Source organism: Solanum dulcamara, chromosome 11 (assembly GCF_947179165.1).
Source record: "Solanum dulcamara chromosome 11, daSolDulc1.2, whole genome shotgun sequence".
Lineage (NCBI taxonomy): Eukaryota > Viridiplantae > Streptophyta > Magnoliopsida > Solanales > Solanaceae > Solanum > Solanum dulcamara.
In genome coordinates, this window is record NC_077247.1 from 44337053 (window position 1) to 44359429 (window position 22377).

The following is a 22377-nucleotide window of genomic DNA, read 5'->3' on the forward strand; positions in this document are numbered from 1 at the left end:
TAAAATTATATAAGATAAATTTTAATTAGACGAATCAATAAATTTCCAACAGTATACCACTTTGTGTTCAGTGAATCTATAGGAAACATTGCAAGTGTCGGCCATACACCCCCACCCAACCCCAAATTCCTAACTCTTTCATGTTTTGAGGTCGGCAGAGGGTACTTGTTAACACACATGAATGATATATGGTAATGTCATTATTAATTATTACTCTCTTCGTTTTAATTTATTAATCTTATTTTTCTTTTTAATTTATTTTTAAAAATATATTGTTTTTTTTTACAACACTTAGTTTTAACTTTCCACATTATATGTTTAAGAGTTAAGATCGTAGGATTAAAAGATATTTTAGTATATTAATTCGTGTTTGAAACAATAGAAATCCTTTTACAATAAAATATTTTTCATAAGAAAGTTTAATTTATATTTTTATTTTTGGAGCGTTTGGTTATCCGAAAATATTTTGTTTTTAACTTTAACATCATATTACTTGTTTCCATTAATACTTAAAACATGCATCATTAGCACTTAATCGTAAAAACTCAAAGGTTTCATCAAAATACTCTCCGATTCATTAATAATATTTTTATTTTATTAATATATTTATATAAATTAATCACCAATCAAACATTAAAATATGTTTTTTTTCCTATATAAATATCTTCGATAAGACTTGGAATGATTACTTAAATTCCATAATGAAAAAACTCAATTACAATTTATCCCGACTTTTTTGGTAATTATCCAAATTTCTTTTTTTTCCCAGATTTCTGATTACATACGAATGACACTGATACATCGCGTTTTGATACATAAGTCCTTTTCATGATACATCGCTAGTTGATACAAACCAAATATTGTAATATCAATAAATTTATAAATCAACTTATAACACCTAATATATCAGGAACACAACAAAAATATCATAAGTTTTACTGGTACATTGTGTGTTTGGTTTGTATCAACTAGCGATATATCACGAAAAAGACTTATGTATCAAATCGCGATGTATCAGTATCATTCATATGTATTAGAAGAGGGATTTTTGAAATTTTTATAAATAGTAGAAAATAATTAAAAATATAGGAATATAAGGTGTGTAATTTGGTAATTTTTCCAAAATACTTTGCTTGAGAAGTAGTAACAGTTTGTTGAAACCCAAATTCATTAATGTAGGCCACGGACCACGGGCCTTGGCCCAAGTCTTTAGGATTGGGCCAGTTGTTCTTGATAATCGTCAGGGGGGAATCCAATTTTGAACATAATCACAAACATACAACTGGAATACTTATACTATTTTGAGTCCAAAAGGGGCCTTTAACTAACTTTATAATACATATAGATCCATTTGCCGATTTCGATTGTATCAATTATGATTTATGATTGACTTAGAAAATTACAAGGAAAAGAAGAATTGTACCTAATCCTATTAATGAAATGTCTTGTAATTCATCTTATACGTGTTGCTTGATTCTGTGTCCAAAGTATAGAAACATATAAAAAATAAATCAAGAAAATTCTTTGGTTAGCAGAATTAATCAATTAGGAGTTTCCATAATAAAACCATTAACAATTTCTCTTGTAATTCATCTTATACGTGTTGCTTGATCTTTCACTCTTTCTTTCCACAATTTATTCATATCCATTTTATCTAGATCAATTTGCGTAAATTTAAATGAATCACTAGATAACACATTCAGTCACATATTGCAAAGGTAGTTTTATTTGCAAATTTACAAGTAGCAAGAGAATGAAACGTATTGGGGCCGAGTTTATTTGATGAGCTCTTACATTTCACAATTAGGTGGAGGATTCAAATCTTATCAATTAATGTTAGAATTAGATTTTTTCACTAAAAAAATTAAAATATAAAAAAGTAAATAGACGAAGAAGCGAATGAGGTTCAACATCTCCCTCTCTCTCTATATTGTAATTTTTCAACGAATTAAAGAAATTTAGTTGAATATATATTATAAAATTTTACTAGTCCAACCATTTGCTACAAAATATGTATAAAGTATATATAAGTAGTGTATACAAAATACTCTATATATATGTGGTCTTTTTAGAAGCAGCAATTATTAATTATATACCTGATTTGCATTTTTTGAGAGTTATCAAGCCATTTTTTAAAACTTTTATTTATAACTAGGTCAAAATCACATATTTTATTAAATGAAAAAGGGTAAAAAAATGTTCTTAAACTAGGTTGAATAAATAAAAATGTTCTTAGTTGATAGTTTAATCCAAAAATGTCCTTATTGTTATTTAATGGGTCAAAAATGTCACTTTCCCCAAAAAATATAATATTTCTTTTCTTTTTAAACACATTCTTTTTCTAGTGATAGTTTTTTTAATTAGAAAATGTTTATTCTACTTCGATTCGGAAAAGATTAAGAAATAAAAGTATTTTCTATTTTATTAAAATTTTTAATTGTTATTTAAATAAAAATTAATGACGGAATTACTATGATCTTAGACGTACATGATCAGTTAAAAAAGAACAAGGAGTTATTTTATTTTAATTGTTAAAATGAGATTAAAAAGAAGAAAAAAAATATTATTTCCTACTTATTTATTAGTTGAAGTGATTTTAGAAGAAAAAAAATAGGGTTCTTTAAACATAGTAATATTTTTATCAGAGCTCATAGTAATTATTTTTTGTCCTTATAGTAACTCCGTCATTAATTTTTATTTAGATAACGTAAAATAAAATTTAAAAAATATTTTTATTTTTTAATATTTTTTACGAATTGAAGTAGGATAAATATTTTCTAATTAAAAAAAATATCAATATGAAAAGAATGTATTTAAAAAGAAAAGAAAAAATATATTTATTTGGAAAGTGATCCTTTTAACCCATTAAGTAACAATAAAGACATTTTAAAACTACACTATTAAAAGTAAGAATAATTTAAAGTTATTTAATTAAAGGTTAAATATGCTATCCCGATTAACCAGGAATTACACCTATAACTCAAGGACCAAACTTGTTATTTTCCCTTTACTTATTTTGAGGTTCAACAAGTCGTCTCGCTTCTAAGATATCACTCGTTTTCTCCTCTTCTTTATGTCTCAACCCAACAAGCGATCTTCTTCCTTCACTACACCACCACCGTCTCCACTTTCCCGTTCAATGAAGAAGGCCAAATCTCAGGCCGCAGCTACTGATGAAATCAACAACAACAACAACAAGAACGGCCAGCAGCAGCAGCAACACCACAAATTTGAATCCACAGATGACCGTTGTGTGTCCATGATCCAAGATTCAGGTGGTGGGGTCACTTCCAATTTGTCTCGAAAGAAAGCTACCCTTCCACAGCCTCCTAAGAAGCAGCTCGTCATTAAGCTCCTCAAAGGTTTTCTCATTTCTTTTTGTACTGTTACTGTTTTTTTCTCCCGACATTTGGGGTTTTTCGAAATGATTTGAATTTGCATGACCTAGATTGAAGATTTAATTTTGTAAATTGGGTATTCAGAGTTGATAGGTTAGTTTGTAGGTTTATAATTGAATTAATGAGTGCTGAATTGGGGGATTTGAAATGGATTTTGAAAATTTCCCCGAATTGTTCTGGCGTGTGTGGTTTGTCTTCATTTGAAATGTAGCATTTTGGGAGTGAGACATTTAACCTGAACTGAACGGATAATTATGATCTTTATCTGACTCCGTTGCTCAGATGTCACTTGTAATATGGTTCTGATTCTGACTGGTTAGGACTTAGGGTGGAGTGGAATTTGATCTTAATTGACTGAATATCACGGACAAGAAAGGGAAAAGGGATTTGCGCCCGAGGGTGATAACTATTTGTGCAAAGGACCACAAGGAATGTGAGATTACTTGAATATTGGGAGATTGAATTCGATGCTTTAAGGGAGCATTCATAATCAACGAGAAAAAAACAGGATTACAAGCAACTATTGTTTGTTAGATTTTGGCAGTTTTATGTTTACTTATAACAAGATTTGTTTTCGCAAATTGCATGGTCCTGGTGTGATATTATAAACTCTTTTATTTATTTTTAAATATACCAAACAACTAGTCAATGTAATAAAAGGGGTTGAGGAGAAACTCATACCTTGCGATGCAAGTTGTTCTTGAGGTGTGTTGCTCAAGGCTCAATGGAGGCTAAGGTTGGGTGCAGAGTGTTGCTTATCCGACACTGTGGTGTGGGCACCAAAGCGGTGTAAAATGAATTCCTCATTGCCCATGGGCTTTATTTTAAGAGGATATAAGTAAACAATAGCCATATCTGGAAAAATGATATGCTTTTTTTTTAAATCAAAGTAAATGCCAAAATGATATACTCCCTTCGTTTAAAAAAGAATGAAAGCGTTTGGAGTACGAGAGTCTCCTTGATTTGCTTGACACATACATATTGGGTACAATTTCTCATGACTTCTCTTGAAAAGGGGACACAAAGTCAAAGGAAATTTAAAATTAAAATGGATTGACACAGAAATGTTAAATTGTTGAAATTCGTCGTCTAAAATTTTAAATTGGTAGTGAAGATACATTTTGATTTGATTATATTTAGTCAGCAACATGCCAATTCACGTGCATGCCTAATTATTTCGGACGAAGTATATGGAAATATTTAGTAAATGGGTGGTGGTTAGACTCGAATCTGAGACATCAACTTTATACTAAATCGAACCATGTGAATTGTTTTGTCTAAAAGTTTGTGCTATTAGCGATGCAATACTTTTATTTATTTATGTTACTGCGCAACAAAAAGAAAAGGAAAAAGAGGCTTACGGAGATCAACTATTTGATATTCCAGCGGAATGTAATTATATCCTCACTGTTTCATTATTGGTTGATAATGGAGCATTCAATTTACTTCTCTATATGAATTTGTGTCGAAAATGTAATTTAGAGCCTATTTGGATTGACTTATTTTAGGTGCTTTTAAGCCAAAATAGCTTCTAAGCATTTTTGTATTGTTTGTGTCAAATATAAAAGTGCTTATAAGCACTTGTTTTTAAGCCAAAATAATAAAAATAAGACTAACTTATCGTTTTTTACCTACAAGTCATAAGCCAAAAGCCAATCCAAACAGGATCTTAATTCACAAAGCAGGGTGAAAAAGATTCAGAAAATTTACGGGCTTTCTATTGCTTTTAAATTAACTTGGTGGTTATTTTCTCTTATATTTTTTTGATGTCTAGATAATTCAAAACTAATTTCAACAAGTTCCAGCGATTATAGTATTTAGGATATGCCGACTCTATCTAAAAGCTACTATAAAAACTTCTCCACCCTTGTCAGTAAGCCTCTCTACGTTAGTTGCTTATCAGATCTTTGTTTTAATGATAATCCAGAAATTCCCGAGGGTCTGTGACACATGTTTGATATCCGCAAGAAACCGGATCTTTGTGCGCCTGAAGTGTCTTTTCATATTTTTACCATTCTGTTATTGATTTGAAATAAGTACATTTCGGTATCTGAAGGGTTGCCCGGAAGATACAGTCCCTTAGTGGGGCAATTATTTGTTACATATGGATTCAGGCTTGGGTGGAGTTATGTTTTGTCTACTTTATGGTGGTTGGAGTCCTTTAATGTTAAGAGAATTATTAAAGAAGGGGCTAGAGGTTTCAAAAAGAAAATTTGGAGCATAACTATACATAGTTCTGGAATATGCACAATTCGAGAGTTGCCTTACATGTTAGGAACCATGAGTTGGGACTTCTCTTTCCCGTTGGTAATTTCCTAAAGTTTCTTGCTATGACTTGTTTAAGGTAATAACCATGACTTCAGGTTCAAATCCATCGGAGGCAAAAATATTTCTCCTTCCGTTTCAATTGTTTGTTTTGTTTTGGCTTGGCACGGAGTTTAAGAAGATTTTTGAATCTTGTGATCTTAAACTAAAGATATTACAATGTGCTGAAATGTCTTTTAATTTTGAGGTCTTAAGCTAAAGATATGTAGAATGTACCAAAATGTACTTTAATCTTGTGATCTTAAACATGCTATGTGGAAAGTTGAAATTAAAGAATTGCCAAAAATGGAAAGAGATATTCTTTTTGAGATGGACTAGAAAGGAAAGTAAGACAAATAAATTGAAATAGAGGTAGTAGGTAATTTCTTCTCCTCTTTCCAAGCCTTGGTGGACAGAGCTACCCGGTATCTGTGTTGGTGGGAGGTAGCCGATGCATGCAAGCTGGGCCTGGACACCACAGTTATAAAAATAAAACAAAAATAACATTGTGGAAATATAAGATCAGATAGACCATTGTATCCCATATGCTTGTTTTCTATTGATGCAAAGTCTGTAAATGTTACTGTTCCAAAGATTTGATCTGGTGCTTATAAAAAGGAAATAAGAGAGAAGGATAGATCAGTGGACAAATTTCTTTCTATATCACTTTATATCTTTATCTAGTGCTGGAGCAAGAAATTATAATTATTAGCATAGATATATATTAGCATAGAATTGTTATGGGGTAAATGAAATACAGTGAAATTTAATGTATTCAAAGCAATATCTCATGTGTTCAACTTCTGGTCATTTTTTTTCTTCTTGAAGCAAAACCTACGCTTCCAACAAATTTTGAAGAAAATACATGGGCAATTCTGAAGTCGGCTATCAGTGCAATATTCTTAAAGCAGCCTGATCCTTGTGACTTGGAAAAGCTTTATCAGGTGCATTTTATAGCTGTATTTACCTTCTAGTACTGTAGCTTAGCTTCTATATGTTAATTTATTGATTTACTGTGCTTAGGCTGTCAATGACCTGTGTCTGCACAAGATGGGTGGAAGTTTATACCGGCGGATTGAAAAAGAGTGTGAGGCACACATAGTTGCAGTACTGCAGTCCTTAGTTGGCCAAAGTGAGGATCTTGTTGTTTTTCTATCACTTGTTGAGAGGTGCTGGCAGGATTTCTGTGATCAGATGTTGATGATCCGTAGTATTGCGCTGTATCTTGATAGAACATATGTGAAACAAACCCCAAATGGGCATTCGTTGTGGGATATGGGCTTGCAGCTTTTTCGCAAACATCTTTGTCCAGCTTCAGAAGTAGAACACAAAATTGTCTTTGGGCTCCTTCGGATGATTGAGAGTGAAAGGTAACATAAAAACAATTCTTGGTTGAATTTTATGATTGGTAGTTTTCCTTGTCTCAATTTTTTTTTGATAATAGATAACTGTATAATTCACCAAAAAACCCATCTGGTAAAATTGATGGGGTGGGATTTACAACCCCAAGGGGTATCATCAAGACCAAAATCTAGACAGGAGACTTTACAATTGTCCTATGATATCAATTAAACTATCTATCTCCCCCAATATATCATGTTTGCACAAAAAATACAAAAGACTTAGACTGTTCATCTTGATCTTCTGAATACTGCTAGGTTTTTCATCATGGCATCTTTCATTTCTTTCTTTCCATAAAGTCCACCAAATACATGCTGGAATACTTCTCTACTAATCTTCTTGTGATCTTCTCCCCACTCCTTCCCAATTTTTCAGCATATTAAAAGAGGTCCTGGGCATTATCCAACTTATCCCTAGTATACAGAAGAACATGTTCTACAAATTTACAGTTGTTCTGCAATGAAGAATAAGTGACTATTTATCTCTGCCTTTTGCTCACACATAAAACACCTTGAGCAAATCTTTATATGATGAAGCATGAAACTTTGTGAGGTATTTTAACCTTCCAAACCAGTTTCCAGGACTAGATTGTTGTCATTGTCTGGCTATAATTCAATCTCCAGTAACATGATTTCACAGTAAAAGACCCATTGCTATGTAGCTTCCAAATTTGCTGATACAGAGTTTCAACTTTTGACAAATAAGATTGTAAAGAAAGGGGATGAGAAGTTGAGTGACTTGAGTTGTCCCTCAAGCAATGTACTTACAAGAAATCTAAAAGAGGAAAACATATAATACAACCCTATAAATCTTCCTAATAACAATTACATATTTGCATTGATTCTTAATCTTTCCATATTAAATATTTACAGACTTTTAGCACTCATCCTCAAGTTGGACTGTACATGTTTTATGCTCTTAGCTTGCTGCAAACATGCTTAATTTTGGAGTCCCAGAGTGATTTGGAAGGATATCTGCTTACTGATCATTTGAGTTGACTGTTGACAAAACTTATAACAATACAACATGATTCATTCTTTTGTCGAATGAAGTGGAAATTTACTTATGCTTTATTCTTTCGTGGGAGATTGGATCTGAAGCCATGTGTATTGCAGCCTGATTGTCACAGATCATTTCATGGGTTCATCTCGTGCCCAGCTTATTTCTTTGAGAAGTAGCTTCAGTCATATAAGCTCACATGTAGCTAAAAGCATTGCTAAGTATTCTGCCTCTACACTTGACCTGGCTGCTACATCTTGCCTTTTGCTCTTCCAAGATTGTAGGTTTTCTTCAATTAAAACACTGTTTGGAAGTGGACCGTCTATTAGGATAAGATCCTTCTAAACTGCATGAAAATATGCTGTAGTGCTTGCATGTCCCCTATCCTTGTGTAATAGGCCTAGTCTAGACGAGTCTGTTATATACCTTAGAATTCAAGTTTCTGCATTCTAATGATTGTCACGGGGAGCTTGGAGAAATTGGCTAACCGCAGTGACAACAAATGAGATGTTGGGTGAGATTGTAAGATAACTTAGTTTACCAGCAAGCCTTTGATATCTACCTGGGTCCTTCAAAAATCATCCCTGTCCTCGGGCAAGCATAACATTTGGATTCCTAGGAGTATCAATTTGTTCATGTCCATCATACTAGTTTCATCCCTTATATTAAAGGCATACTTCCGTTCTGAAATGGCAATCCCACTACTAGATTTTACCAATTCGATCCCTAGGAGTATTTCAGCTTATTCAAGTCTTTTGTCTGAAAGTGACTGTCAAGATGCTGCTTAAGTTGGGTAATGTAATAGCGGTCATTACCTGTTATAACAATGTTGTTAACATAAACAACCAAAATACGTTTTTTTTCCTCTCTGTTAGAAGAATGTTTTTAAATCACAGAATGATTAGCTTCCCTTCAAAATATGCCAAATTGTTGGACAACGGTGGTAAACAGCCAAACCATTCCCTCAGTGATTGCTTAAAGCCACGGAAAGATCGGCATAGCCAACATTTTAACCTAGACAACCCTTAGATAAAGATAAAGAGACGAACTGGTCCAATCTTGGACCATGGATCGAGTGTATCCCTTACCCACCAGATTAGCTTTAAGAAGATCAACCTTGCCTTCAGGTCCCATCTTGACAGTAAACACCCAACGACATTCCACTGTTTATTTGCTCTGTGATGAAAAGTTATCTCACAGAGAGCCATTAGCATGAAGAGCAGCTGTTTCTTCAATTATAGCCAGATGCCAATTAATTAGACCGACTGCCGGTAAGATAGTTGGCCGGCATAACCTTACTCGCTGGTTGGTGTTGGCGACAAAGTGCTCTGCTTAGCACGTGTGATGTTCACAGGTCTCTTTCAGTGATGGGACACTTATTCTGTTGAGGTTGCCGTTGGATGGGCTTCGAATATGAGTAAGAGGTGATGGTTGGGACTCGACTAAAAGTTGATAATTGAAGAACCAAATCTTTTCTTCTCAGATTTTAGATTTATTGATAACTTTTTGACTCTAAAAGGAGAAGTGTAGAGGATGGAGATAATAAGAGTTTCTGCGAACGAATGACTTGATTAGGTATCTAAATAGTGTTTACAGGAAATCTAATAAAGGAAAACATATAATTACAACCCTCCATATTTACTGAACAATTTTTGGAGTTTATTAGTTCCCTTGTCTTAGACTGACATACTGTAAAGGGATTCCTGTTTTTTTATATTTTAAATTCCAGTTTCTTTTGTCAATTTCTCTTTCATTGTAAGTTGTAACTATTCATCTTCTTGATGCCCTTTTGTTAATGAAATACCTTACTTTATCCAAAAAAAATATCCACTTTTTAAAAAAGCACCAGAAGCACTCTTTTAGTGGGGTCCACAATAGATCATGTCAATGCATTTAAATGCCAACTCCTATAAGAATATCTTATTAAGGGTAATATGAAAATGTAAATATTTAGTGTTTTAAGATGTACAGGGTACCAATTTAAAAAAAGAAAAGATGTTAACTGTACCAAGCTTTTTGGAACAGACAATAAAGGGAAGAACACCAAACAAATTGGGACAATCGGAATACTTTTTAATTTTTGCAACATTGTTATGGACTTTGGGTCTAACTCAACCCCAAAAGCTAGCTTAAGTGTGCGGATTGCCCGATACCATATAAAGAGTTCAATTTATCCTCATCCCACCTATCTGAGACTTAAGACCCCCCTCAAGCCTAGGGCTAGAAATCTAGGGCAGGGCAATTTGATATGGGAGCCAACATCGGTAAATCATGAAGTGGGATGGGCTTGGCTCTGATACCATGCTATGGATCTTGGGTCCAACTCAACCCAAAAGCTAGTTCAAGAGGTGAGGACTGCCCAAGACCATATAAAGAGATCAATTTCTCCTCATCCCACCGATGTGGGACTCAACAAACATTTTTATGCTTAATTAGTAAAGTGAGGTCTTCAAGTTTCTTCCTTTTATTATTTTCTTTGTTCATTCTGGTGTAATTCTTCCAGATTAGGTGAGGCAGTTGATAGAACTCTCCTTAACCATCTTTTGAAGATGTTCACTGCCTTAGGAATTTACGCAGAGAGCTTTGAGAAGCCATTTGTTGAGCGCACTTCTGAGTTTTATGCTGCTGAAGGTGTCAAATACATGCAACAGTCAGATGTTCCAGATTACTTAAAGCATGTGGAGGTGCGCTTTCTGTGCTTCCTTGTAGCCTATCTTTTTGTTTGTCCTATTTTTCTCCCTCATGGTAAGTATAATCTATTCGTCCCAAAGAACTGAACTTACAATTTTCATAGTCAAATGAATTATTGTCTGACCATGTTTTTGTTCAAGTGGATCTTCAACACTTATTTGTACTTTGAAATCTTTGGTTAGTTTCTCAAATCTACAAATCTGTTTCCAAAAAAAAATCTATTTGTGGAATCAAACTGCTCAATTTAACTTTCATAACCAACCAGGTTATCTTTTTCTCATATAGATGGCATATATTATTAGTGTAAGAAATTGTCATGCACTCGTGCTTCTTGATTTTGCTATGATCAAGTGCCTGACTGGTCCTTTTTCTCCTTGTAGGTAAGGTTGCATGAAGAGCATGATAGGTGCTTACACTACCTCGATGCAAGTACAAGAAAACCACTAATAGCAACCGCAGAGAGGCAACTTTTAGAACGTCATATTTCTGCAATACTTGACAAGGTATTTATGCTGAGGTAACTGTAACAACTGTAGAGTCAAGTAGGGGGATGCGGACAAAGTATTCTTATGGGAGGTCTGTAAAGGAAATAGATTTTTAGATGAGTTTCAATGATGCATTAGCTTCAAAGTGGACAATGTAGATAAAATTCTTGGAAACATAAATGGCCTGATGATGAGCATTTGAACAACTCATCCCCCGTGATATTAAACGTATCAATCCAGAAGACATGGAAGGTAGCATAGGTGTGAAAGAAAGAGAGAGGAGGAGGAGCAGTTGTAGAATTCCAGTATTTCCTTACTTTACAGGCCAAAGATATGGAAATGTCAGGATACGTTAGGTCATTTTATTATAGTATATCGAAAATCATTTTTTTGTAGAAAATTGATGAAAGGGGAGTCAACATTTTCCTATTGCTCAGTATGGATTCCTAGAGCACTTAAAAATGATTTTTTCCTTGACTAGCATAAGTGAAGCAATCCTTATAACTGAGTATGTGAGAGGGAGAAGAAAAATATTGTTGGTGTGCAACAGTAAGAGCTGTCTTCATGTGACCAAGTCATGGGTTCAAGCTATAGAAACAGTCTTTTGTAGAAATGCAAGGTAATGCTGTGTACGATAGACTCAATGTGGTCCGGTCCTTCCCAGGTCATAACTCATAGCAAGATCATAGTTCATTGAGCTGCCCTTTTTTAGTGTGCAAGAACTTAGGTGAAGATGTGGACCACTTACTTCAGCATTGCAGAGTAGCACACCGTCTATGCGACATCATGCCTAATGAATTTCATATACAATTGGCCATGCCTGCTGCTGTGAAAGTGAAATGTGGCTATTTCGCAAGGGATTTAGAAGGAATAAAGGAGAAGCATGGTGTGAGAAGTGGTCCCTTTAGCAGCACCCATGTGAATTATGGAGGTAAAGTAATAGGAGTGTCGTTGGAAGGACGGAAAATTCTTCCATACAAATAAGGTGGACATTCTATCTCCTTTTTGGGTGCAATCATGAGATTGTGGATAGCAATTAGCAATTAGCATATATAAGTTGAGATCAAAGACACCCTTTTTTTGTTTAGATTCTTTTACTTTGTGTACGTCACTTGTAGTGTAGGGACTTTCTCCACATATTAACGAAGTTATTACTTTACAAGAAGAAAGTTTCCTATTCCCTGTGTAACTGGGCTGCTGCTGCAATCTGTATGCTTTTCTTAATTGTGTTTCTCATCTCCAGGGTTTCATGATGCTGATGGATGGAAAGCGTATTGAGGATCTTCGAAGAATGTATTCACTCTTCCCTAGGGTAGAGGCGCTTGAATCATTGAAGCAAACTCTTAGCTCATACATCCGAAGAAATGGGCAAAGTATTGTGCATGACGATGAAAAAGATAAAGATATGGTGTCTAGCCTGTTGGAATTTAAGTCATCCGTTGATACTATATGGGAAGAAAGTTTTTCTAAAAATGAAGCATTTGGCAGCACTATCAAGGATGCGTTTGGACATCTCATAAATGTCTGTGAGGTATAGTTGTTCAGTTGATAACACCTGTCTTGATATATAGCTTTCCAACAACTAGCTAGCTCTATCCTTCACATACTGTCTGTATTCATGATTATCTCATGTATTCTGTATGTTAGCTCTGTCAATGTCACCTAGCGAGCTGCTGTCTAACGGAATTTAAGTACTCCTGTTATTTGAAGTGAATGACCAATTATATTGATACCACACCAAAACAACTGAATGGAATATTTAACCGATCCATTCCAGATTGACTGAGTAGGTAATGAATTTAATGACTTAGTTATTTACTCAATTTTATTTACCTCTGTGGAATACCTTTAATACATCCCAATTTCTGTAAGATTTTGGCAGTATGTTTTTTTTTTCCTTCCAAAAAATGAACTAAAGAAAGAATGAAAGAATTAACCAATTTCCAAATACCATTTTCAACTTGAAAACAAATACTGTTTTTTTCCAAATATCACAATTTTTATGTCCAAACGTCCACTTAGGCACTATGTGTACCACCTCACTGAAATGAGACCTCATTTACCCTTTTTTTCCCTTCCGATTTTGTAGTTTCTGCAGTTGGCTGGGGTAGTATGGGAATGGAGAGAATATAGACCTAATGCATTATTTTTGATAATGCTTGATCTTTTGTGAAAAGATTTGATAGTAACATAGGGTTTTCCTTTCTCTCAGCTCTTTTCATGTTTTAAATGAAGTACATGTGCTAGGGGACACTGTTCATTTCCCTCATGTATTAAATGAAGTATACTGATCATGCCAAGGGGTGCTAGAATAGGGTTCTTGTGTTATTCCCTACTAGAAATGGGTTCAAAGAAACCAAAGTTGTCGATGGTTTTGAGGAAAAAGCAAAGTCTTTTCCTCTTTATCAATCAATCCATGCAAATAGTTGCAATGTTCCAGTTCCTGTGCTGCTGTATGTAACCTGGCGTACCAGGCATATCTTAATATGCCATCGACAGATTCTTTCGCTCTTTTAACATGTGGCATAAAACTTGAAAATATCTGAACTAGGATAATCATGGTTATGGTGGTTTCCTGCATTAAGACTCATAGATACTTTTTCCAGTTGGACAGAGCATCTTAATTAGGTCACATTGTTAAAGCCATGCTCGCGTTATCGTAGTCCAGTAAGTTGGTTGTTCAACTTGGTTGCATCTGCACATTGAATATTATTTTGTTAGATGAGATCTGCAATACTGGATTGTGGTAAATAGTAAGCATGCTAGATGCTCTGATCTACTTTAATAGATTTGCCATTCTGGGCAGTTTGTATCCTTTTCATACTTCTTCCCCCACTCCCCCTGTAAATATTGTCTTCCTGGACCCTTTCTTTATTTGTGGTTGAGGAGCAGATTGCTATTGGTTATTATTATTTGTTATACAAAATACATTCTGGTACACCAAAGTGCAGTATTTACTCAATTAATTCACAAAATTCATTGAATTATTTTGCCATTTATAGAACCGTCCTGCCGAGCTGATTGCTAAATTTCTGGATGAGAAGCTTCGTGCTGGAAATAAGGGTACTACGGAAGAGGAATTGGAGGGTATACTTGATAAAGTCTTGGTTCTGTTCAGGTTTATACAGGTATGAGAATACAATGAGCAGTAATAAAAGAGAACTTAAGGAATCTGTAGCCGGATTAGCCTGTTTATGCTGGACATGATTTGATACCTCCTGTATATCGCATATGTGATATATTGCTTAGTATATGCTATCATCTTTGTGTAGGGTAAGGATGTATTTGAGGCATTCTACAAGAAAGATCTGGCAAAGAGATTATTGTTGGGAAAGAGTGCTTCAATCGATGCAGAGAAGTCCATGATTTCTAAGGTCATGTCTCTTATGTGTACTTCTGCTTTTTCTACTTGATTTTTCTTGCTCTATACTGAGTCTTTTTATTATGGTGCAGTTGAAGACTGAATGTGGCAGTCAATTCACTAACAAATTGGAAGGAATGTTCAAGGTATGGAAGGATATATGCATTTTCCGTCATGTTTTTTTAGGTTGAAGAAATACTAGTGGATCAGGTGAAATAATTTTCGTTCCCGGTTCCTGTTCTGCCAAAAAGTGGTTTTCATTGAACATCAGATAAAAATCCATCTATCTTGTTCTCAACTGACAGATCTATACTAGAATGTGAACATCTCATCTTGGCTTTAAATACCTCAGGTTCAGAATAACCTTTTTTCTTGAACTAGAATAGAAGTTGTTATAATAGCGTGGTTAACAGAATAAACTTTTCTCCACTTGTCCTTTATTCTAGCGCTTCTGTGTACTAATGTAACTGGAAGAGTTGGACTGGTTACCCCATAGTGTACCAGAATAAACGTATCCTATAGGCTCTAACTGGTTTTATTATACCTATTCTAGAGGCCTAAGGTGTCTTTTGATATTGGAGAATAAATTTGGTATTTTTCTAGCTTTCATGTGGAGCTGCCTGTTTTTAATCATTGATTTTGTTGTTTTAATCTTCGAAACCATTATCCAGGATATTGAATTGTCAAAAGAGATAAATGAATCCTTTAAGCAATCTTCTCAAGCCAGGAAAAAACTTCCAACAGGAATTGAGATGAGTGTTCATGTATTAACCACAGGGCAAGTTGCTTATCCTGCTAAGCATTCCATTACTTTTTCAAGCTGAAGAACTTCTCTTTTTTTCGTTTTGCATTTTGATTGAAATTGAAGCTCATTTATACTGGTTGTCATGTAGGTACTGGCCAACATATCCGCCCATGGATGTCCGGCTCCCCCATGAACTCAATATCTATCAGGTTTTGCCCCATTTTACTTTCCATTTAGGTCCTCTTTTGCGCCTTGAGTAGGTTTGTGTAAACTACACATGCCCTTAAAGTTGGATCTGCACTGCAGGATATTTTCAAGGAATTCTACTTGAGCAAATACAGCGGTAGGCGATTGATGTGGCAAAATTCTTTGGGGCACTGTGTTCTTAAAGCAGAGTTTCCCAAAGGTAAAAAGGAGCTGGCAGTGTCTCTGTTTCAGGTTTGTTTACTCTTTCACTGAATGTATCAGAGATACTTATACCTTCTTCTAACCAACTCTATCACATATGCAACAGATGTCTAAATCGTTTGCTTTTTTTTGCCTATCTGTTCTTTCTGCAGGCTGTTGTTTTAATGCTTTTTAATGATGCGGAAAAGCTTAGCTTTCAAGATATATTGGAAGCAACTCGAATTGAGGATAAAGAGCTCAGAAGAACTTTACAGTCTCTTGCATGTGGTAAAGTTCGTGTTCTCCAGAAGGTGGGTGGTCATAACTAGGTGGAGATTCTTACCTACTTCATCACCCCAAATTGATAACATGTATTTAGTTTTAGAAGGCCGATTTCCCAGCTTTTGAAGATTGATTGGACTTCGATTGATTTGTGCATTGGAAACAAAACTAAGATAGTCACTCCATTCCAAAGTGAATAACACGGTTTGGACCACGAGATTCAAACAGTCTAATATTTTACTTGAATTCGACATTGATACAGTTCAAAAAATAAACTATGTTGCATTCAGAAAGTTTGGGGGAAGAACTTTAAACTGATATTTTTAGGAGGTAGCAAGTAACTGGTGAAACTAGTCGAGGCACGCGCAAGCCGGCCTGGACACCGCCGCATAAACAAAAAAGAAAAGGAAGAAGCTATATTCAAATAAGTTGTTTGACTCCTCAAATAGTAGTTGTCATGAAACAGGACATAGTGTAAAGACGTGAAGGGTATTACAGTAGAAAAGACAGCAATATATTTTGAGTGTTTCGTATTAGACAATTTTGTTGAATTTTCGAGAAGAAGAATGAAATAATTACCCATTTTGCAATATTGAGAATATATTAACTCTTATAATGAATGTCTTTCTGGTTTCAACCTTTAGCTGCTGAAAAAAATAAGTTACTTTACAGATTCCAAAAGGAAGAGATGTGGAAGACGACGATATCTTTGTGTTCAATGATCAATTTACTACTCCACTCTATCGGATAAAGGTACTTCAATAATATTAATGCTTCAATTTCTCAGTAAGAGAGGGAAAATGTGAGGTCGTTTCAAATGATTCTGACATGTTTCTTAAGTTAAGGTTTGATTGGTAAAATGGGATTATTGGATTGGTATTATGCCTAGACATATAAATGCTAACCATTTATCCATGTGTACAGGTAAATGCCATTCAGATGAAGGAAACAGTTGAGGAGAACACAAACACCACAGAAAGAGTATTCCAAGACCGGCAATACCAGGTTTGCTTTTCTATTTCCTCCCCTCTACTCTTGTATGTTGGGTTGAACTTTCTGTAAGTATTCACCTGAGAAGAAGTTTGTGTTCTCTTAATTGGAGTGCTTCACAACTTTGTGTAATAACTAATTTGCTAAGTTGTTGATGATATCTTTTTTTTTCCTGTTGGTAATCAACATTTCTGTTTCCTACAAGGCCATAGATAGTCAGGGAAAAAAGTTGGATTCCTTGCCTTGGCTTGGGCTGAAATCACTCGAGGAATTGATATTTTCTATTAACATATAGGCTCTCGTTATCAAGGAAAAATTTCAGACTAGTCCTTCTTTGCTGTTGACATAATCTAGTCTTCTGTCTCCACTTCGGCAGGTTGATGCTGCTATCGTTAGGATAATGAAGACCAGAAAAGTGCTGAGTCATACCCTTTTGATAACTGAACTCTTTCAGCAGGTAAAGTCATTTCTTAACTTAATGTATCACAGATAATTTTTAAATCTTGTTTTGGGGAAATGGATCTGGTGTAAGCTCTGAAGATGTGCATAAAACTCCACACAAGACTCTTTTAATTAAAACCTATCAGTTGTCCATATGGGTGTCTTTCCTTCAATCCAAACAGGTGATTGCATTTAGTACCAGTACAAATAGTACTGTCTCACGTTCCTTCTTGACAAACTTAACAATAAAGCTTTCAATGAATTTAAGTACAATTAAAATCATTTTAAGTGTTACTGAGGATACACCTCTATCATGTTCTCAAAACTTCAAAAGCTTGTCGTGGTTTTTGAAGGCAAATAATTTATCAACAAAGCATAATAGTAATATGATGTTGAGGAGAAAACCTTCTATTTGGGGAAAAATGAAGAACAGGAAATATCATTAGAATTATTAGGCTGGGAGTGTACTTCAACTTCTATTTAGGCCAGTGGATCCTACACCATGAAAAGGCTACTGCTCTGACTCGCAAAGTAGTAAATACCGTTGTTGCATCAGAGTAGACAAAGTACAATAAATTTCTTGAAAATGTGCAAGACTTGTACTGAGAGGAGAAACAAAGAGACCAAAACAGTTGATTGTCTTGCTGAAGTTCTGATTGCTTTTCTCTATCAGGATGTCTTATTTAACCCTCCATTTTGTTTCACTTGTTATGAATGTTGAAATCATAAACTCTTGATCCAACTGATTGTAGCTGGCTTTGTATATCAGCACTAAAGATTGGACAGGGAGAAGATATAGAATTGTTGTCAATTGGCCTCAGTAGTTGATCATAATGCGAAATTCTAGACTGTTTGATTAAGATAGGAATTCCAATTCATGTACACTTCAAACAGCAATACTACAACTATGAATGCCATACACACCTGTTGAGGCTCTGGCAGTTGATATATTTCAAATTTGTGATTTTCATAACTGAGCAAATCTCGTGGAACAAAATGCATTCGGCATTCCTTGCCACATTCTCATTTTGAAATGTTGGTATCTGTGGAGAATATATTTTAAGTATTTAACATTTAAGTGTATTTTGGTTCCTCAGCAGTGCTTTAGAAACGAGCTACTCAGATGCAATTACTATAATTTAGTAGACACAGAGACATAGATTGGTTATGAGAAAACTTTTTTTAAGCATTCTGATCAATCAGAAGTTCCACGATAGACATAGATTGTTATTGTGTTGTGTTGCTCGTTTTTGCCGTGATGCTATCTATATTGGTTCTTCTCTCTCTCTTATTTGGGGATGATACTTTTGAGCCGAGGGTCTTTCGGAAACAACCTCTCTATCTCCATGAGGTAGTGGTAAGGTCTGCGTATATTCTATCCTCCCTAGACCCCACTTGTGGGATTTCACTGGGATGTTGTTGTTGTTGATCAATCAGAAGTTCAAATAATGATGCTTTGACATTCAAAGTGTAATTCAATGTAACCATATACTTACCTTTTCTCAGGAAAAGTGCAATTCAGTGTACCTTGTTTCCCCCCTCCTCCTTCTGACTGTTACATATTTGGTGATGCAGCTTAAATTTCCTATAAAACCAGCTGACTTGAAGAAAAGGATTGAAAGCCTCATAGAAAGGGAGTATCTGGAACGAGACAAGAACAATCCTCAAGTTTACAACTATCTTGCCTAGAATGTTCATGGCATAAAATTTTCCTTGTAAATGACTCGGGAGGACTTCCATTCTCAGATTCAAGTGTAAAGCTTAAGTTAATGTCATATAAATATATCTACTCCTTTGAAATACATGAACAAGTGCATTTTTTAAATTTTGGTTCTAATTTCACCTCGAGGGAAAATGATGTCTTCCAATAGAATGTTCAAAAATAATGTGGTGCATATTTGGATTTGCCTTGCCGACAATTGCTATCTGCATGTTCCTATCAGCAAGTAATGGAACTTTTCTGATTCCACCCTTCCCTTTTTTTATATTTTGGTTAAGATGATGCTCGAAAACATGAGATTTTAGGTTACGCCAATCTGATTACTATTACATTGCTTAATCTTTCTTTTATAACTAGTTCATAGGATGTCTGCCCAAACCAGGTTAGTGGAATACACTGGAGGAACTACAAAAGGACTGGTATTTTCAAGAACTGTGTTCTTTGCTCTCTTGGCTAGAGCATCTGCCACCTTGTTCTGCTCTCTATAGCTATGCCTTATCTTCGAACATCTGAGCCTTCCTATCAGCAGCCTACATTCATTAATAATAGCATTATATTGGCGGTTTCCATTATCAAGCATTGTGATAATCTCTTCTGAATCTGTGTTGATTTCAATGGTAATCAGGTTGTTCTCTTCCACAAGCTTTAGGCCTTGAAGAAGGGCTATAAGCTCAGTCTGATTGTTAATGGCTGTGGGAATACCTTTGGGAAAAACCTAGGATGCAGTCCCCGCTACTATTTCTGATCATACTGCAGGGACGTCAGTTGATTTCAAATGTGTGCAAATTAAGTTTTCACCACATATTAAAATAGCTTAGAGCTACCGGGAACTATGAGTCCAAGTGAAGTATTGTAGATAAAATATGCATCACAAGCACCAAGGGCTATAGCTCTGTTGGTAGAGCAACTCTCTCAGTTACACACCAATGTTTTTCAAAAGAGCATCGTACAATCAGGAAAACTCATCATACAATTAGGAAAATTGATTTTGTTAGAGATCCAGATGTCTTACTCCATTGCGTGACAAATGGTTTGGTCCAATTTGGATGCCCATTTAGGAGGTGCCAAATATAGACCCCATTATTGATTGACATCTTGATAAGGTCAAGAGTGTCCAGATTATTGCCCGACAGTAAAATCAGCCTTGAATAGACGGGATCTCCACCTTTGTCTTTACCAGCAGTTTAAGTTTATGTGCAGAATACGACACGAATATTCATATGAGCTGCCATGGATCTTTCACATTTTTAATAGGGTAATTCTCCATTGTAATAGCAAGAGCAGAATGAAAGAACAATTCACCACAATGGAAGAAGATAACCTATTAGAATATAGGCATCTCACCAACTATAATGGAACTTATTATTATGCTTTTACAGAGTTTATTTCATAGCAAAATAACTATCTCAAACAGATAAATCATCCCAAAACATTACATTTGCTATAATGTCAACAATCTGAAGAAACAAACAACTTCAAAGCCAATAACCAAATTTCTCAACAAACTACGTCAATTTCCTCTTCTCATTATACAAGGAACAAAAAAAAAAACCAATGAAGCATTTTTTTCTCAAAAACATATTACAATAGGTGGGAAAAGGCCAATACCCAAAACACAAAAACACCTATATTTCCCCTATTTAGACTCCATGATTATCAAGCGGAAAAAGTAAATTATGGTAAAGGGGGCAAAACAATGAAAGAAAGTAGGGAAGAAATTTAGCAAATGATCAGACAATTTTGACGGCAGTAGAAGAAGCGGAATCCGGATCTGAGTCTTGAGGTGGGTTTGCAGTTAAAGGTTCCCGGATAGTGTCTTGGTCATCCGGGTCATAATCGGGATTGAGATTTTGATCAATGGCTTCTCGACCTTTTTCAAGACAAGGCTTGCACGCCATCTCTATGGTGATCCAACCAAGAATTACAGCTGCTATTGCTATCAGTGCCGTTGTTAATGCACCCATCTCCCCTTTTCTCTTTCCCTTTGCCTTCTCTCTCTCTCTCTGATATTTGAGATTTGAGGAGTGAAGAAGAGTTGACCAGGAACAACTGCAACTCACGCCAAGTATTTCATAGGTCCACATCCTAAATGGATCTTTTTTGGGTTGGGTCGTCCACTCTTCGCTTTTTTTTTTTTCTTTTTTTTTTATTTTTTTTTAGGAAAACTTAAATAGATATACTATATTAAGAAAATATTTATTATTTATAATAATAATATTTTTTTTACTGAACAATTATAATATATATTACTTAGAATAATTAATAAAACATAGTGGCATAGTGGCATTATCCCCCCTTATCCGTAGGCGTATTAATGCACTATGATTTCTTGTACTCTGATTTATGTTATTTATGTTATGTTATCTTATGTTATTTATGATATTTATATTATTATCTAACAATATCTACTGTTTTTTGGTGCTTTGATTATACTATTGTTTGGACCGCTTTCGTTATCTAACCTACTTTTAATATTCTTGTCTGACTTTTTTTTTCTATGCTTCTATTGAGCCGAGAGTTTTTCGGAAACAGCCGTCCTACATTGGTAGGAGTCAGGTCTGCATACATTTTACCCTCCCCAGACCCCACGATGTGGGATTTCACTGAGTTGTTGTTGTTGTATATAATATAAGTTATCACGCACTTTAATACCTTATAGTACATTGTATCAATTTCTTGCTAAATAAGCTAATATATATATATATATATATATATATATATATATATATATTAAAACACTTATAATATATTTATATTGCATGTATAATTTACTTTCAAGACATACCAGATTTATTATAGTATTATTATGTATTGCTATAAATGATAATAAATAAAAAATAATGCTAAAATCAATAATTATTTATTAAAAAATACTCAGCCAAGTAGTTTTTTCCCCTTTTTATGTGATAAAACCTTTTCTTCTTTTTAAATTTATGTACCTCCATCTTTAAAAATAGGAAAACTTATAGAAATCTCACTAACTTAAGAGTTAATTACTTAGATACACTCTAGTTTGTATTATTATTATTAATTTTATCAGATTTTGATGCGTCCAGATATATGTATCTCGAGATACATGAGTCAAAATTAGGTGTAATTTATTTTAGATACACTGTATCCAAGTGGATTCACATTTATTTGGATATATGTGAATCACACCAGGTACATATAGA

The 22377-nt window shown here is 34.6% G+C and overlaps 2 protein-coding genes across 2 annotated transcripts; one reads left to right on the forward strand and one right to left on the reverse strand.

Annotated features, from left to right (window-relative positions):
• Positions 1 to 3023: 3023 nt before the first annotated feature.
• On the forward strand, positions 3024 to 19332 carry LOC129872159 (cullin-4-like). The gene is made up of 17 exons (XM_055947036.1): positions 3024 to 3362; positions 6531 to 6646; positions 6726 to 7072; positions 10606 to 10786; positions 11174 to 11296; positions 12522 to 12809; positions 14281 to 14406; positions 14551 to 14652; positions 14732 to 14785; positions 15311 to 15417; positions 15533 to 15593; positions 15691 to 15822; positions 15945 to 16082; positions 16726 to 16806; positions 16978 to 17058; positions 17420 to 17500; positions 19060 to 19332. The coding sequence occupies exons 1-17, from the start codon at positions 3074 to 3076 to the stop codon at positions 19171 to 19173; spliced, it is 2421 nt and encodes an 806-aa protein (XP_055803011.1). The 5' UTR covers positions 3024 to 3073; the 3' UTR covers positions 19174 to 19332.
• A 1169-nt stretch (positions 19333 to 20501) lies between these two features.
• Positions 20502 to 21249, reverse strand: LOC129873565 (uncharacterized). The gene has a single exon (XM_055948682.1). It carries the CDS (start codon positions 21166 to 21168, stop codon positions 20935 to 20937), a length of 234 nt encoding a protein of 77 aa, XP_055804657.1. The 5' UTR covers positions 21169 to 21249; the 3' UTR covers positions 20502 to 20934.
• Between the last annotated feature and the right edge of the window lie 1128 nt (positions 21250 to 22377).